Source organism: Gossypium hirsutum, chromosome D09 (assembly GCF_007990345.1).
Source record: "Gossypium hirsutum isolate 1008001.06 chromosome D09, Gossypium_hirsutum_v2.1, whole genome shotgun sequence".
Taxonomy (NCBI): domain Eukaryota; kingdom Viridiplantae; phylum Streptophyta; class Magnoliopsida; order Malvales; family Malvaceae; genus Gossypium; species Gossypium hirsutum.
The window spans coordinates 17,577,870-17,596,837 of NC_053445.1; the positions used below are offsets into that span (position 1 = coordinate 17,577,870).

Here is an 18,968-nt window from a genome sequence, read left to right on the forward strand (position 1 = left end):
CACGGGCAATAGCAAAACCTACAAAGTGTCCAAAAAATACGAGATACACTCTACATAGGTGAATATAAAAATATAACATTTTACCTCAGTTATAGATTTGTAATATTTTAATGTTGAACATCAATTATGAAACAAAATCACAAATATTTGCATTCAAATTTACCATGAAAATTCAAAAAAAATTTATTATATATTATAAATAGAGGTGATCATGGACCGGGTTCGGGCCGGGCCCAGACAAAATTTTAGGCCCGTTTTCTAGGCCCGGGCCTGGCTCGGCCCGAAATATGGGCCTAAAAATTTGTCCAAGCCCGACCCGAAAGAAAATTACCAAGCTCGAGCCTGACCTGGCCCATATTAAATTAATATTTAATATATATTATATATATTTGATTAAAAATAAAAAAATATATTTAATATATAATTAGGGCCGAGTCGGGCCGGGCCCGGGATAAAATAGTTTTACCCGAGGCCCAGCCCGTTTTCTAAACGGGCCTCATTTTTTGCCCAAACCCATATTTTGGGCCTATATTTTTACCCAAACCCTCTCATTTTTTGAGCAGGCCGTCGGGCTGGGCCAGGTAACCCAACCCATTATCACCTCTAATTATAAAGTACAATTAAAATAAATTAAAATGAGGACTAGAATCACCGCGTGTTTTGCACTTCATTCCATTCTCGTTAGGAAATAACCTTTTTACTGCATTCTTTAAAGCAATTATACAACGACATCTTTATTTAGTATTGATGTAATTATTGCTTTAAAATTGCAAAAATATTCCTACAAATAAAGAAATAGTTATCAATTATGTTATATATATTTATTATAATTGAAAATATTTAATTATGTATCTTGCAACTTTAATCAACAATAACTTTTACAGTAACTTGTGAAGCTTTTGTAAATTTTGTTAATGTCGGTAAAAAAATTTATTCCTTTTCTTTTAAAAGAATTGAAACTGCAAATAAGATAACATATGATATATTACGATGAAAAATATTTAATAAAATATGATAAATAATTTTTTACTTGCATTCTATTTAACTCATCCACTTCAGATTAACTTGCGTAGTAATTAAATTACTTCGAAGTTGTAATTTACTTAAACAATTATAAAAACATAATAATAATTTTCAAATTAATTAAAAATATATATAATTCAAACACTAATAAGTACAATTCTTATTATAAAAGTATAGAAAAAAAAACATAAGGAATTATCCTCATTCTCAATGAGATCTCCCCCATAATCTTAATGGCATTTACAGTAAAATCTCTATAAAATAATACCTTTAGGACTCCAAAAATTATTATTTTATCAAGTTTATTAGTTAATCGATAAATAAATATTTTATTAATTTGTCGATAAATTAATATTTATTAATTTAGAGAATATTTCATACTTTATGCATGAGTTTTTTTTTATTTATCAAAATCCAATAAGCATGTAGGTGCAATGAATCAAAGTTAATTGATTCATGTAACCAAAAAGAAAAAAAAAGTTAATGGTTTCAAAATCCAATATATATATATTCATTGGATAGATTAAAAATTTTATTATAAATAAACACATGTACATATCAAAATATTATAATTCATATAATATTTTCCTCCATGGCTTCGCATTTGAAAGGTGTAAAAAAGTCTACATTGACAGATAATATGAGAAAAACATTATGTGAGTACAAAATTGAGCATCCCTCTTCAAGTCAAAAAGATTTGCAACAGTGGGTTCAACAAATATTTGATCTCTCTGTTAGCCAGTCAACAATATCAAATACTCTTAAAAGGTCATCTGAATATTTTTCAAAAGAGAAAAAGAATAGCAATGTTAAAAGACACAAATCAGCCAAATATCTCGAATTAGAGAAGGTATTGTATGAGTGGTTTCTTCAATATCAAGAGAAAGTAAACATGACTGGAGAAATGATTCAAAGTAAAGCAAAGGAGTTTCTGCAGAAAATGTATGGTGATGCAAATTCTAAATTTAACTTCTCAATTGGTTGGCTAGAAATGTTCAAGGCAAGACATGTGATTAAGTCTTATAGAAGATTTGGTGAAAGTGGTTCAGTTGTTATGGTGAATATTGAATATGCTTTACCTCAAATAAGAGCTATATTGGAAAATTTTGATTGGAAGGATATCTATAATATGGATGAAACACACTTATTTTATCGTTTGCAAGCAGATCATTCACTGGCTACAAAGTAATTAGAAGAACGAAAAAGGACAAGGAAAGACTTCCTTTTGTGGTTTGTTGCAATGGGGATGGTTCAGATAAAGTGCCTCTTTGGGTTATTGGTAAGTTTCCTAATCCTAGATGCTTTAAACATGTGAATATTGGAAATCTTAACTGTCATTATCGAGCCAACAAAAAAGCATGGATGACTGGATTAAAGATTTTTTTTTCGTTAGTTTGATGCTAGAATGACTAGTAGAAATGTGTTTCTTATAGTAGACAATTGTTCAGCCCATCCCAAGGTTATTGAAGGCTTCAGAAACGTTGAATTATTCTTTTTGCCTCCAAATTCAACATAAAAAATTCAACCATGTAATGCTGGAATTATTAGAGCAATTAAGATTTATTATCGACACCACTTTTATTCTAGCATCTTGGAAGGTAACGAGAAAGGAGAATTAAATCCTGAAAAGATTAATGTATTGGATCCAATCCATTTTATTAATGCTGCTTGGAATATTAGTGTGAAGCCTACAACTATTGCAAATTGTTTCTGACATTGCAAAATTCAATCCGAGGAAGATATGCCTCTCGAACAAGAAATTGGTGATGTTAAAGGCATTCATAAATTAAAAGCAGTAATTTCTGATTTACACTATAGAAATGCCATGGATGTTGAGCAAATTTTGAATTATCCAAGTGAAAATGAATCTTTGATGGAGTCACCTACGGATGAAGAAATTATTCAAGGAAACACCCCTAACTTGTCTCTGGCGCCATATTAGGGTTACGGAGTATTACTAAACAATCAGAATCATTTGAAAATTATATCATTCAATATTATAACCACATCATAAACCATTCATACACGTGCATGTTGTCCTTAATTCGAGTCCTTGAGGTCCTAAAATTAACCTAAAAACAATTTGGGACCAATTTAAAATAATTTGGAAAGTTTAAGAAGAAGATGCAAAATTTGCAAAATAGGGGTCACACGGTTGAGACACACGCCCATGTCTCAGGCCGTATAACAATCGAACTAGGGACACACGGCCGTGTCCCAGCCCATATCCTCACTCGTGTAACACTTTGAGTATTGTCACACGGCCATGTCATACGCCCGTGTGCCAGGCCGTGTGTTAGGCCGTGTAACTCACTGACTTGCACCCTAAAGAAACCATCAAAATGAGACATGGCCATGTCGTTAGGCTGTGGCCGTGTGCCTCACACGGTTGATTCACACGCCCGTGTCTTAGGCCATTTTAACCCAAATGAACCTTAAATGACAAGTTTACCATTTCATGCTTACTTGGACCCTAAGTAATCCATTTACTAGCCAAAAGTCCTATTTAAAATGACATTAAACAAGCTCAAAACATGCTAAATCAACCATCCTAAGTGTCTAACCAATGTACCCTCATTGGTACCACAAGTATACACAATTTCACAACAAAATGAATTATTACCCAAAGTATGTTAATTCGTACATTCAAACATTCAACCAATATGTCTATCATAGGCACCTCAATCACAACATTCCATTAACACATACAATAAACTTGCACTAAAACATCTTTCTTAATTCATATATATTAGGTTAACTACTTGCATTTAAGATATTAGTTTAAAGTTTTACGTATCAAAAAAATGGAAATGACAAGCAAGCCTATTACATGTCATATAATCCAAAATGAACGTTCCAAAAACTACCAAAAATAGGAGGATAGTGTGACTTGAGTGCCGATCCAACTGCCCAAACTTCAAAGAATCTACAATATCAGAAAATAATACAAATAAATCTTATTGAAGTAGTACAATAAATCATTCAATAATAACTCAACTACACATGTTCCCTGTCATCCAAAATCTCAACCCGGTGAATTGCATTGTTCAATTCAAAGCTCAAATACATGTTATACCTATCAAAATCACTAAACAAGTTATAATTCAGAGATTTACGATCTGATGAATGACTTACGGATATGAGTACATAGATATTCCACCTGAAACACGCCAACTGCTCATAAGAGCTAAACCACCCGATAACACGCCAGATGCTCATAAAAGCTAGTCTATCCAAAAATACGCTAAAATAGGGAGTATAACAAGAGAGTTCACAAATGTTGAACCTCGGCCTACTCGAAAAAAATATATATATCACCCTGCAACAACCTCCATTCCAATCCCCTCATAACACGCCATAATTCAATTGTACTCTATCCCGTGTTCATCAGATTCAAGTATTGAAATTCATCAATATTTCTCAAACAACTTTACATCAATGATAAAACAATTATAAATATTATATCATATTATATCATCACACATTTCTTATAGATATTAAATTGTAAACCGTACAACTTACCTAGACTGAATTGTAGTAGTTGCAGAAGTTTAGGGACTAATTCACAATTTTTCATTTTCCACGTATATCAACAGTGTCTTGATCTAAAATGTAAAATTTCTCACTTATTAGCTTACATTTCACATTCCAATTTACTTTACATTTTATACCCTTTTGAATTTTCACAATTACCCCTAACTTATACAACTTTTACAATTTAGTCCTTTAACCCATAAATCATCAAACTCACCATTTTTCTCAATTCAATATTTCAGTCAGATATACTAGGCCCTTAAACAGTCCCTATTAAACATTAAGTTCACTATCAAACCCTAAAATTTTGACATTCTCACAATTTAATCCTTAAATCAAAATCAAACAAAAATCACTTCACAAAATCACCAAATATCACAATCAAAGATTAAAATCCATAGTTATCATAAATAAAAATTCAAGATTCATCAATGGAAACTTCTAAAATTATTAACAGATTCAAAAACAAAAGTACAGGCTAACTGGACGTAGTTGCAACGATCTCAAAAACATAAAAATTACAAGAAACGGGTATAAAAATCAATTACATGCAATGAGTTTAACCTAGCCGATTCTCCACAATAAACATCCATGGTATTTTCGAGTATGAAGAAGAGAATGAAGAAGAAAGGCTTATTTCTTCCAATTTGTTTTACTTAATTTCAATTTAATTACAATTTTACCATTAATTACATAATATTTTTATCTTTTTCCTTACTAATGCCGTCCAATGTTAATTACTAGGTACTAATTGCTACATAGGTCCCTCTTAATTTAGTAATTAAGCTATTTAATTATTTAAATGCAATGACTACTAAGTTTTGCACCTTTTACAATTTTGTCCTTTTTCTTTAATTAACTATCTAAACGATAAAATTTCCTAACTAAATTTTAATACGACACTAATGACTCCGTAAATATTCTATAAATAATATTTATGAGTTGATACGATGGAAATTTGTGGTCCCGAAACTACTGTTTCGTCACCACTGAAAAACGGACTGTTACATAATGGATGTGTCAACTGATGACGAGCAAGATCCAGATGACAGTAGTGTTTTACCACATATTTCTCCAAAAGAGGCTTTTCTAGCTATGGATACCTTGAAGAATTATTTAATACAACACAAGAAAAATATACCAGATTTGGTTTATGCCCTTCTAAAAGTTAAAGATGAAATTATATTTGATTCACATGCAAAGAAGAAACAATTAATTATATTTGATTCACATGCCCTTCTAAAAGTTAAAGATGAAAAAAGAGTTGTCTAGAAAGCACTTTTAGTTTTATGTATTGTACATAAATTTTTCAGTATATTTAATGAATTATTATTTTATAATTTCATCGGGCCCTTAAGGATTTTTCTGAAAATTATTATCTTATACATTTAGCGAGGTTATTATTTTATCCCCTTGGCCTAAGTTGGGACCGAAAAGAATTATTATTTAATAGAGATTATTAATTTATCGAATATTCATTTATCGAGGTTTTACTGTAGAACATTCTAAATTTAAATATATATTTAATATTATAAAAACTAAAACTAAAAGACTGTTAAAAAAATTAAATTGTAAAATCTAAACTTATAAAGTAAAAAGATTAATTATCTATCATTAACAATGATGATTCTCTTTTTACTCATCCCGTTTTTGTTTCATTTTTTTCATTGAAAAAGTTGGTTTGACATTAATAATCACGTCAATAATATCTAGTATTATATATATATTATACAAAGTAAAAATATAATTAATATTACGTAAAAAAATAAAATTTTACAGATTTGCTTGCCCATATTCTCTTTTAGATCATAAAAATAAAACAAAATCATAAAATAAAACACTTTTGTGAATGGGAGAAGTTACTTCTTTATCCATGATAAAAAGAGTAAATGAAAATTCATATTTATTATGAAGACTATGAATCTCATATCATAAGTGTTTTTTACTACACCATTAATGGTATAAGTTTTTTTTTATGTGAAAAACATCTTTGAATTTTGTCATGATTTTGTTCAACATCATTGCTAAAATTTTAGTTCTCTAGAATAATTTAAATCAATAAAAAGAGTTAACAAACATAAAATTAATAAAAAAAACTAAAATAAAAAATAGAGAATTTTAGCTTTCTCATGGTGAAAATCATATCGACTATGGAAGGTCCCACAAAGCGAGGCATGTTTGGAATATTAAAATTAAAAAATTAAAAAATTAAATAGAAATAATAAATAAATAGGCGTACTTTTATGTTACCTCATCATCAAATAAAATAATTTTTTATCTGTTCAGTGTCATTATTATTTAAATGTGGTTCGATATTTCTTCTTCAAAGAATCATTACTTTAATGCTTCATTCTTTTTCAGATAATTATAATTTAATGAATACTAACAATCTCTATTATGTTTACTAACAATTTTTTAAATGCAACTTAATTAAATATGTCTTAATATCAGAGATTATTTATAAAACTAAACCTAAATTTTAACTGGTATATTACTCTAATACTTTTTCTATATTATCATCCTTAAAATTCTATTCGAATTAAATATGAATTAATTAAAACAAATAGACTCAAACTTTGTTTTTACTAAATTATTATTTAAATTACATTAACATGTTTAGTATTAACAAAAATAGCTAACATGTTTACCATTAAAAATATAGCCGATGCCTTCAAACGTTAACATGAATAATAATAATAATAATAATAATAATAATAATAATAATAATAATAATAATAATAATAATAATAATAAAATGATTATTAATAAAAATATGAAAGGATTATAATTTTTTTTTTGAAAAGATAGTTTGAAGTAAAATCAAGAGATTAGAGAGTAGAACTAGGGAATAAAGAACCCCTAGCAATATCCTTTTCTAAAATTTTTTGAATCTTCAACGGTGAGTCTTTAAATAAGTATAGATCTTCCTCGTTTGCAAAGGTCATTTTAGTTATAGTGTCTGCTATCTAATTATCCTCTTTACGAACGTGACCTATGAATCACATTTCTTCTTGAGATAAAATATGTTGAATTCTCCTAACGAGAGAGATACTTGAGACATCTGAATTATGATCACAAATGACTTTAACTGCTTCTAGATTATCTGACAAAATGATTACTCTATCATGACATTGCTTTTTAAGTAGGAGCAACCCATCCAAAATTCTCCATAACTCGGCAACGAAAATTGAAAACTTCCCTAAGAGCCGATCATAACTAAACATTTTAAATCAAATTATAATCATATTTAGATGTTAATTTAGTAATATAATAGAAAAAAAATTCTTGTCAATTCAAAAGTTTTTCTAAACCCGTCGTTTTATCTAGATTATAGACATATAAATTATAAATTTTTAACTATTTAATTATGATTATGATAATTTTTTCTTATATAAGTATTACACTAAACAGTTGAGAACATATAGAATTCTTTCCCACCAGTTCGGACAAGCTTCATATTTGGTATAAACAGCAGAATCCCATCGTAAGAGAGCTAAGTTATGTATGACATAAGGTCTAGGACCCCTTCTCTAATTCCCCCTTTCTTTCTTACACCCTTACCCACCCATTGGTCCAAGCATACAAGAAATCCAATAAAAGTATCATGGAGGCCTCTGTACTAAATGCCGAATTACATTATACCTCTCTACTCAAAAGTTGGACAAATTAATCCTTATATGTTAGATCAAAAAATAAACTGATATTTCTATTAAAAATTTCACCCATTTCTAGTGTTAAAAATCGATTATTGTACGCCAATATGAGGTACATATAGCATGTCACGTGTTACTGTCTATTATTCCGTCATTCACGTCAGCTTTTAACAGTACAAATGAATAGAAATTTAACAAAAAAAGAGAGACTAATTTGCTCTTTGATCTAATATACATATACTGATTTGCCCATTTTTTTTAATAGGAGAAAAATGTAATCTGACTCCTACTACAGGGACTTCCATGGTAGTTTTACCCAATAAATCCTAGGTTCAAACTATGAAAAAAAAAACATATTTATAACACCATAAACCAACAAATAAAATAAGAATCCATGAATATTGATTAATGTTTTCCTTTCCAACTGTCTACAAATCCACATTCCGGAATCTACCTAAACAAAGATCCTATCATATGTAAATCGAAAAAAAGCGGACCATATATACAGTAATGAGATATAGATGCCTATTCCGCGAGCTAGACCTACAACCTTCCAAACGAAACATTATGCATGATAAATGACACTTCTCAACTATCAGCATTCAACAACTTATTTTGTTTACAGCATACAAGGAAATACATTAACCAAAGACGGAAAGTAAGCTATGCTTCCTACCCAACCACATAAGCGCACAAGAGCTATCCATCACGAAAATGAGAACGAGCTTTTATCGAATTGTACATATCTCATCCTCGTCAATACAAACTCAAAACGGCTCAAATCAAAGGGAAAGTGAGCTCACCTCATCAGCTTTCCATACCCCTTCTTCATACTTATACCACCTCATAAGCCCTTCATCGTTTCTAGTTCGTTGACACATGATGCATGAATCTTTCATGCATGTTAGAAATTCACGTAACCGAGATGCCTTGTCAAGAATACACTGATCAAGCTCCCTCATAATTCTTCTTGGGGCAGGAGGAGGCGGTATTTCAATCAAAAGGCAGTGAGAAATGTTAAGCACTTCTAGGTTTCGCAACTCATCCAAGATGGAGATCAAGGTATCCTTCACAAGCATTGAGCAACGGAGGCTCAAAACCCTTACCTTTGGTAGATACGTTATTATTGTAGCCGCAAAAAAGTTGTCGAAAGGTCCCATCACTTTGAGTTCACTGAAATTCTTGCAATTATTGGCAATTTCTTCCAAGAGATATGCAGGGTTTGCTATGCTAGGCATTGTTAGAGATTCGAGATCCTGCCAGATGCGAATAGCTTTGCATATTCCTGTTTTCTTTATTCTGTTCCAAGCTGGCATTACAAGACGTCGGAGGCGTGGGCACCTGCAGTAAGAAAAACAAGATAATAATATCATGGTCTTCAAGAACCCCTCCTGCGAAAAATAAGTACTTCACATACAAAAATGCAAACACAAACAAAGCGCAATTTGAGGTAAAAGTACTGTAAAGGTCCCTGTACTATAGCGCAGAGTGTATTTTGAACCCTGCACATTTAAAACGAGCAAGAAGGTCCTTGTATGTTAGGAAACCAAGCAGAATGGTCAACTTTGTAACAATTGGGGAAACAAAAAAAGAACTATTAATTTTATAATATGGACTTAATTAAATGATATAGCATTAATTTAATAAATGACATGTCATGTTCACTTGACTCATTTTAGCTTAAAAAACTCAAACCCTTGCACTTAAGTCGATCTGATTTTTTACTTTATTCACTGGCTAAACGCTATATTTTAAGTTTTTTAAGCTATAATGGGTCGGGTAAACATGTCACATCATTTAACTAACTTCACCTCATAAAACTAATAGTTTTCCTTTTTCAACTATTACAAAATGATCATTTTGCTCGTTTTTGAAAAACATACAAGGACCAAAATGCACTCCGCGCTATAGTACAGGGACCTATACAATACTTTTACCGACAATTTGATCAGCGCACACAGACGAGATACATAGAATACCATAAGCAAATGCCTTTTTAAAAACAAGCTAAGAGACTAATACGAGAAATAAAGCATGCCAATTGATTGTTGAAATTCAAACAAAAGCATTAAATACGATCATGATACCGGTAGCAATTAATCCTTGATAGCAGGCACCCTACAAGCATTTATATGATGTATCATGATATGCTTTTAGGTAAAAATACCATGAAAGCCCTTGTACTAAGAGTCAAATTGCATTTTGCCCCCTTTACTAATAAAATGGGCAAACTAGTCCTTATATGTTAGATCAAACAAAAAACTGGTCCTTCTATTAAAAGTTCTATCCATTCTTACTGTTAAAAATTGGTCTATGTACATCAACATGACGTGCACGTGGTACGCCAGATGTAATTGTTTGGTTATTCCATCAACTATGCCAGTTTTTAATAGTAAAACTAGATGACATTTTTAACAAAAAGAACCAGATTGTTTTTTGATCTAATGTACAGGGACTAATTAGTCCATTTTTTGAGTAAAGGGGGCAAAATGCAATCTGACTCCTGGTACAGGGGCCTCCATGGTATTTTTACCTATGTTTTCTTTTCATGGAGATAACAAACAACTCCAATAAAAAGGAGGTTCTACAGGCGAGCTAGAGCTAGTTAACACTATAAAAAAACCTTGAAAGTTATAATAAAGTTCACTAAAAATTACCTTTCAGCAGTATAGGTCAATAGATCATCGCTGACATATAGATTGAAGTGAAAAATCAAGGTCATTATGTTTCCTTGGCTGAGACTCAAAGATGTCTTCAACAAATGATTCAATGTCTTGTCAGAACGAGCATCCACATATACATAAGGCTCCAATGGAATCTTGATGAAATTTGACTTCATCATCGATAAATCAAGTGTTCTCCAAAGTAGAGGATCACAACAGGCCATACGCCAAGATGTGCAGACTGTAGCAATGCCTGAAGTTAACTCAACGATGTCGAAAGACTGGAAGATCTTCACCAAGATATCAATGTCCAAGTCCTCCCATCTTCTCGCAACGTGGTCACTTTCTTCCATTCCACTAGCTTCTTCAATATCTCAAACGAGTTTCACAGCATCACCAAACCTATACACACAGAAGGTTAAGTCCATCATGTATACATTGACAATGATATATAACAGTGAGTAGGATCGAGGCAGTATTAGCAATATCCCCTATTGAAGCCAAGAACAATAAAGTCTCAAGGAAACTCATTTTGTTGATGTTTCTTAAGTAAACTCAAAATCCGAAAAAGATACTCCTAGCTGACACTAATGAATTCCATAATCTTGTCATGATTTCCATTCAAAGAAGCCTAGCAATGATAACACAAGATGCCAATCTACATGCGACTGTGAAAAGAAATTTGGTCCAAAACTACCCTTACCAAGTTATCGTGTAAGAAAGCAGAAACCAAAAGGACAAGCATGGATGTATATCACAAATACCAGTAATAGAAGGCTCCTAACTAAAATTTGGCAGTGTCTAAATAGTTTTAAATTACTATTTCGTCTCTTAAAATGTCCAATTTTCACAACCCAATTGAAAGGAATTCAAAACAGCTTCTATTTAACACCAAGAAATCTACATAAACAAACACCCAACATCACATTATCCTCCACAAGCTTTTCACATCTTTAGCCCACTAAAATTCATGAAATAAAAAAAAAGGACACTATTGAATCCAATTCCCAGCCTGAAGTTAAAAGAAGCACCTTGTCCAGTCTAAGGAAGACAGAAAATTGTTTGTCAATAGTAAAAAAATTCTATTACAAGATTTAAAATTCAACAATTTCTGTACAAAGACGTTAAAAGAAGAAGCAGCCTTTGCAATAATTAAAAGAAAAAAAAGAACAAAATCAAATTTAGCCAGATCTCCCATCTTGACTTACCCGGTACACGTTATCTAGGTTTGGCCTTAAATAATCGTGGAGATTGGATTTGTTCTGTTGTGGTCGGGAGATAGGTTTTGTCTGAATTGCTGGAGAACGAAGCAGTTACAGTCTCTTAACTGTGGAAAGAGAAGATGAGAGAGAATCAATCAGGTGCCCTGGACTGGACGCCAAGAGCATGTAAGAGAATTACCAAAAACCCGAAATTCCAACTTACCTTGTACCACCATAAATCTTCTATATTGAAATTTCAATTTACAACCATAAACTGAATATCCTTTTACATGTCTATTAGCTTAGTGCTTCCAATTAATTACAGATTATTTCATATATAAAGGATAATTTTATAACAAAAAAGGTAACTTTTTTTTATTAAGGTAAAAATAAACAAAAATGGATGTCAATTAAAATGAGAAGTTTGATATTTTATTATAGAAATTAAAAGTAAATTTTTATATCATCTACAAATATAGATTTATAAAAGTATTGTAAATATATTTATTGATAAATAAAATATACAATTCTCTTTCTTATCTTGTTTCCCTTTTTTTTTCTCTTTATGTTTTTATTTTATAACATTTATTTTTGTAATTTTATTAATAATGATTTCTTTTTTAAATTACTTGGTCATTTTTTTCGTCAACTCAATACTTAAATTGAGAAAATACAACCAATTAGCAGGGGTGTTCATAATCGGGTACTCGCAATTTCGAGTATTAAAAATGTCGGCCCGTGACCCGACTCTTGAATATCTTCGTATACCTGGAATTTTGGGTACCCGTAATAATTGAATACCCGTATTTTCGAGTCACAGGGGACCCTAATTAAATTTGTGATTTTTTTTTTACAAATCATAAAATTTATCGTGATTCAAAATGACAAACTTAAAAATCCAAAATAGATAATAGCATAATCCAAACATAAAGTTTAGAAATATAAACATAAAGTTTCTAAATCCAAATTATATAATCCAAAGATAAAACTTCAAAAAAAGACAACTAAAGATAAAACATATAGTCATGTACTCATCATCAATCATCATGGCATGGTGTGTATCTGAAACCATGGGATGAAAATTTAAACTTTTATCATAAACCAATCTGGAAAAAATAAGCTAAAAATTAGATAATTCAACTATCATAACTCAATTACTTATTCTCACCAAGCTAGTGGAAAAAGTGGACTAAATAAGAACCAAGAGAACAATTAAGATGATAAATACAATCAAAACAATTAATTAAGAAATGAGTTTTTCATCAGAGACAATATCGTCAAAACAATTTAAATTACAGTCAACAAATAACATCAGAAAAAAAACATGATTTTTGAACAAAAACTATCCATAGGGCATAGGCATGAACAAAGTGCATTCAGAAAAAAGAAGTATAAAGTCATCTTATATGATTAAACAGACTGCAAAATACAATCAATGAAAGTCTAATTGTCTAATACTAGACAAAATTAATAACAAATAATTCATCTCCTCATTCCTATAGGGTCACAACATGAGGCATAAAAAGGATACAATCAAACAATAATTTGGAATCTTTAAACATAATAATAGTAAATATCAAGCTCTAGCATTTACGGTTGTTATAAAATATCCATAATTTTTAATTTTCTATCACCCAAAAAATTTGCAAAGCACCATAGTGAAATAGAAAACAAAAGCTCAAACTGACTGACTAGTATACCAAAGAAAAAACAAACAAAAAAACAAAACAAAACAGAGAAGTTTGAGAAGAGACAAAGAGAGAGACGGGTAGACTGAAATATTGAATAGTAGTACTTACCTGAGCTTTGAGATGACGACGACCGGTGATGGTGAGAACGGTCAAACGACGGGTGGCGGGTGGTCACAGATGGTCAATTGATTGGTGGGAGTGGGGTTGACGGAGATGATTTGCGTGGGAGAATTGAACGAGTGGAATAGTGATTTAGTAATTAGGGTAAAAAATTGGGAATCGGTTTAAGTTTTAACTAAAAATGTAAATAATTTTAAAATAAAAAAAATACAAATACACATAGGTAACCGGGTCGAGTACCTGTGGTATTTAGAAATTGCGTCCCAAGCCCGACCCGTGAACTCGTAAAAAATAGTGGGTTGGGTACCCTGCCCAAATTTTTTAAAAAATAATAATAAAATACCCGTTTAATTTTTTACCGGGTCAACGGGTCAAGTATTTTTGAACACCCTTACCAATTAGGCCCTTAGATTATTAACTTTAATGGTTGATCGTTAAAGTTAACGGTTTGACTTTTTCTTTATTGTTTGGTTAACTTAACTGCTGGCCGTACAATTTCAGGCTGAGATTGTTGAGGAGGAGGTACTTGGGCTACTTCAAATCCTATAAATTGGTCAAACCATTAACCCATCATTGTGACAAAGGCATTGCAAAAAGCACTTCCGACTTCGCCCTGATCAGCTGTAGGAGCCTATCCTTGTGCCTGAGGTACATGGCTCTCAATTTCTTCACTCGTTGCTTTTCTCGAACTTTCAGACATATTCTTTAGTAGTTACAACACAACTAAAGTTAATTTTTAAAACTACAAGGACTAAACTAGAGATATATCATGCATGGTGAGGTGTGATTTAACCTTTGGTTTTCCTAGAACCAACTCAATCTTTGCTCTAATACCAAAACTTGTAACACCCACACCCGAATCGATTATCGGATCCGGTTATGGTATGTCAACTTAAAACCATTTGAATTTGATACAAACACTTAAATTATTTAGCTTTGAGGTTTTGGCGTATACCCCCGAAAAAGACGTTAACCCCAGTATAACAATGGCAAAACAATCAAATCAATATTACGCCAAGTATAATAAAACATAGTTTAAACAAACATCTAACGAAAGCCTTATAAAAGTTGACAAGGTTATATACAATGCAAGGTGAGTGATTTCCTATACAAAAGTTTCAAGTGCATCATTGGAAGTTAAATATCATTGAAATCAGTTTGGTGTATTTGACTAAAAGATGATCTCATAAACCATAATTCAATGTACTTTAAGCGTACGTAAACATTAACTCCTTCAAAAATATTGGGTGTTTAACTATTATCAGACAAAATATGCATATCTACTTGCATATATATACCACATACTAAGCATTCAAAGTCACTAAGCCATAACTATTCAATCTGAGCATAATAAGTGCCCAAATCCCATAACAATTATAGTCCTTCCTTAGCCACAATATTATTTCACACTTCAAACACATCATAACACATTTATATACACATGATTTGTGATTCGAATACATAACAATTTATATACAAGTGTCACATACGAATTTACTTTCTCACATTTTATTTGACTTAACTCAGACAAGGTAAACTGCAACTTCATATGACTTAACTCAGATCATAGAAACACTAATAATGTATGAAACACTTAAACACATCTATAGCTTAGTTAAGGCACATTAATATTAATATGATTATTTTAAATCTATTGTACGAACAATATCAGGTTTAACATTTAATCATGAAAATAACAACCTTTCAACACCATAAATTACAACCTTAAACAATTCTAGACTCAACTCTCAAACATAACAAGGTACAACATATAAATATCATTATTTTACCATTCAGACATTATTATTTAAAGCATATTACTCTTCAAAAGCAATGGATTTCAGCATTTGGACTTCCTTTATCTACCTACCGAACATCACGATCCACAGCATATAACGATTATCTCTTCACTAATCAATCCCTTTTTAAAATACATAAGAATTTAACAACCTTTCTGAACAGTAATAAGATTTATCGTGCAACTCATATTAATGGAAAAGAAATATCAACAGTATGCACACATGTTGCTTGAATTAGTATTTCCCATGAAAACCAAGGATTTCACCCACATTCACCTTATGCCACCACTCATACTGACTTAAAGATTTATTAAAACAACCAAAGAGGATAATAAAAAACTTACCAACATTTATTATATCCATTTAAGGACAATTAATCGACAACCCTATTCCATTTTTTTGTCAGCACTTGAAACTTAATTTAGGATAGCATCAAAATATCGAATGAACAATATCTAAATGTCATTTTAGAACAATATACTTAACACAAACTGGTTGGCATGTTAATGTCACTAGGGATAGCATAAACATAACTCCTTTAAACACATTTAAACAACACATTTACTCATTTTATCACCATATTTGGACAACCCAAATAACACCTTAAACATATTTAAGAAACATAGTTTAACAACCTGGTTTGAACATATTACCACATAATTGAGCAAACAATATTGGACATTATTAAGTCAAATAGAACCAGCCTCATTAAATACCAACAAGAAATTTAAAATAAAATAACTAATTAAATGTAAGCTTGAATCAAGGTGCTTTATAACTGAGAATTGCATGCTAATAAGAAAGAAATTTAGGTGTGAAGTTAAATTTAAAGCCTCAAAAACCTACCATTCAAAAGTTTTAAATCCAATATTAAACTTCCCTTTTTTTTTAATATCTTCCAGCTCTTATCAGGGAAGCTATCATTTCGTTCTTCCACTGTCTTTCTTATCACATTATTACCAATATAACAAGGTATTCTTTCATATAAATAAAAGTTTCAACATACCCAAGAGACTAAGCCAAGTTCGGCGTACCATGCATACAAGAATATGAGTTTGCCTTGTATTACTTCACATATCACTAAGCAAATTTTCAAATAGTTGACGGTTACTCTTTACTTAAACATTTTTCTTATTAGTTTATTTAAATTTCAATATTAAAGAATTAAAGAAAGGTATTGAAAAATAAAATAAAATAAAATAATACACCTGACTAATTACAACTTAGAATAACACAAAAAGTTTGCTAAGGACAAACTCTCCATACATAATCCTAGAATTATTTATCCTAGAAAAATTGTTCACAAACACTATTCACTGGCGAATACTTACACTTTCTGTGGATATCCATGCTGAGTTGAATATCATCAGTGTACTAACAAATCATTTTCTCTTTCAATACCCAACACAACTCATATGGATAATGAACTAACAGATCGTTCAGAAATATTCCTCACAACTCTTGTATTATGCATGGTAATGATGTAGGGACATTCTGCTAATTGGAAAACATTGCAAAACATTAAGGACTAAGCCATAGGTGTATTATGCATGGTATGGGTATGACACTGCCTTTGGTTTCTCTGAGAATTAGCTAAACCTTGGTTGTGATACCAAACTTGTAACAGCCCTTACCCGACCTTGAAGGAGGATCTAGGAATAGTGTGTTACAAACCTTACATCCTTTCCCTTTTTCCAAACACAATTTGAAAAGACGTTAGACTTCATCAAAGCTAACTTAAGGTAACAAGATTTTGAAATAGAAAAAAATTCACAAAGTAAACCATTACAAATCAAGACCATAAGCTTCATTACAAGAATAAGGGAAAAATTGTAGTTTGAAAAATACAAATTTAGTTACAAAATATCGTTTTTTAAAATACTAAGCATTAACGCCACCCCCTATTGTCATGCATAAAATAAAATCATTAGAAGTCTCACAATAGAAAATATCCTTTAGCATGGTCCTTGGTGAGTCCTTTACTTCTTCAATGATCTAGAGAAGACTATACATACGATAAAAAACTCGAGATTTGGACTCGATACCTATACATATGATAAAAAAATGAACCTTCCCAACTCAGTGAAACACATAGGTTGCCCCTTGGCGAATACTATAGACAAGCAGACTTTGTACAATTCACCCATTGGTGAAGTATCGAACTTACATAAACCTTATAGAAGACTAAGATCCTTTGGCACATACATTACACCCATACATTCATGCAGAAAAACTTCTTTGTTTTGGCCAAAAAACCTAGTTCTTGTTTAGAGATCATATCATTCGTACATTTCTTTTCCTTTGTCATGTTTTGCCAATTTAGTTTGTAATTACACTTGCCCTACCAGAGGCTACATAATCTTTCTCATGTATCGCGATCTGTCAGTTCAATACTCATATCATTAAAGGCAATGTCATGATTTCATTTCCTTTTTTTAGACCATATGGTTCCTTTCAGAGTATGCGAGTATTAACTCAACACGAAGCAAGGCTCTTATAATGTTTATACATATATGTCATGTAACGACCCGATAGTCATGGGTGTCGAAAAGTGTATTTTCTAGACTCTGTTTTCGTAAATCAGACTCGTAAATATTTATTAAAAATATTTACGAAGTTAGTGGTGTAGTTAATTAGGTTTTTAGTTAAGTGAATTTGTATGAATTAAGAGTAATTAGTTATAAGGAAAAAATTGCATATAGGGTAAAAGTTGAATTATAAATTAAAGAATAATTAAAGGGACTAAAGAAGCAATTATGCCATTGTTCTTTAATGAGGCGGCTTTAGGTAAGATATTTGTAAATTTAATATATATTATAATATAAAATCTTAAGTCTTAAGTATATATATTATATAATTATAGTAAAACAAGTAATAAAATATAAAAAAAATAAAGAAGCCAAACGGAACAGAAAGAAAGAAAAGAAAAAGAAAAAGGGAAAGAAAGAAGAAACGCAAGGCTTAGGGGTTTCAAAGTTTTCATGTTCAATTGGTTAGTCAATTTAGTCCACTTTTCTTATAATTTTTGTGTTTTTGGAATCCCGGTGTTAAGTACTACCCGACCCATGTCGAAATTTTAGCAAATATTGAGTTTTTAAGTGTTTCTATTTTTTTAAGTTTTCGATTTAGTCCCAATTTGGTTTTAATGTGTATTTTGGGCCTTGAGGGCTCGTATAAAGGACAATATGTATTATTTTGATTGGTTTTTGACATGAAAGTTATATGATATAAAAAGTTTGCATTTTCTGTCTGTTTGATTGGTAAACTTCGGTAATGCTCTGTA

General features: G+C 31.0%; 2 protein-coding genes across 4 annotated transcripts; one reads left to right on the plus strand and one right to left on the minus strand.

Moving 5' to 3' along the window:
* Nucleotides 1-1,615: 1,615 nt before the first annotated feature.
* Nucleotides 1,616-2,212, plus strand: LOC107893039 (CENP-B homolog protein 2-like). Its single transcript, XM_016818025.1, has one exon. It carries the CDS (start codon nucleotides 1,616-1,618, stop codon nucleotides 2,210-2,212), a length of 597 nt encoding a protein of 198 aa, XP_016673514.1.
* Nucleotides 2,213-8,590: 6,378 nt separating this feature from the next.
* LOC107892071 (F-box/LRR-repeat protein At3g48880) lies at nucleotides 8,591-14,027 on the minus strand. 3 transcript variants are annotated; one of them, XM_016817045.2, is made up of 4 exons: nucleotides 13,875-14,027; nucleotides 12,082-12,200; nucleotides 10,868-11,275; nucleotides 8,591-9,551 (listed from the first exon to the last, which is right to left on the minus strand). In XM_016817045.2, the coding sequence occupies exons 3-4, from the start codon at nucleotides 11,224-11,226 to the stop codon at nucleotides 8,993-8,995; spliced, it is 918 nt and encodes a 305-aa protein (XP_016672534.1). In that variant the 5' UTR covers nucleotides 11,227-11,275; nucleotides 12,082-12,200; nucleotides 13,875-14,027; the 3' UTR covers nucleotides 8,591-8,992. The 3 variants fall into 3 exon arrangements, with proteins under 3 accessions (XP_016672534.1, XP_016672533.1, XP_016672532.1); XM_016817044.2 differs by lacking the exon at nucleotides 13,875-14,027 and adding an exon at nucleotides 12,299-12,440; XM_016817043.2 differs by lacking the exon at nucleotides 13,875-14,027 and having other exon boundaries at nucleotides 12,082-12,374.
* Nucleotides 14,028-18,968: the final 4,941 nt, after the last annotated feature.

Bases quoted from the DNA above. Each gene is read 5' to 3' on its own strand.
- LOC107892071 (XM_016817045.2), bottom strand. From the start codon at position 11,226: ATGGAAGAAAGTGACCACGTTGCGAGAAGATGGGAGGACTTGGACATT. The intron at 9,552-10,867 runs GTAATTTTTAGT...TTCTTACTGCAG, and splicing joins TTGACCTATACTGCTGAAAG to GTGCCCACGCCTCCGACGTC.
- LOC107893039 (XM_016818025.1), top strand. From the start codon at position 1,616: ATGGCTTCGCATTTGAAAGGTGTAAAAAAGTCTACATTGACAGATAAT.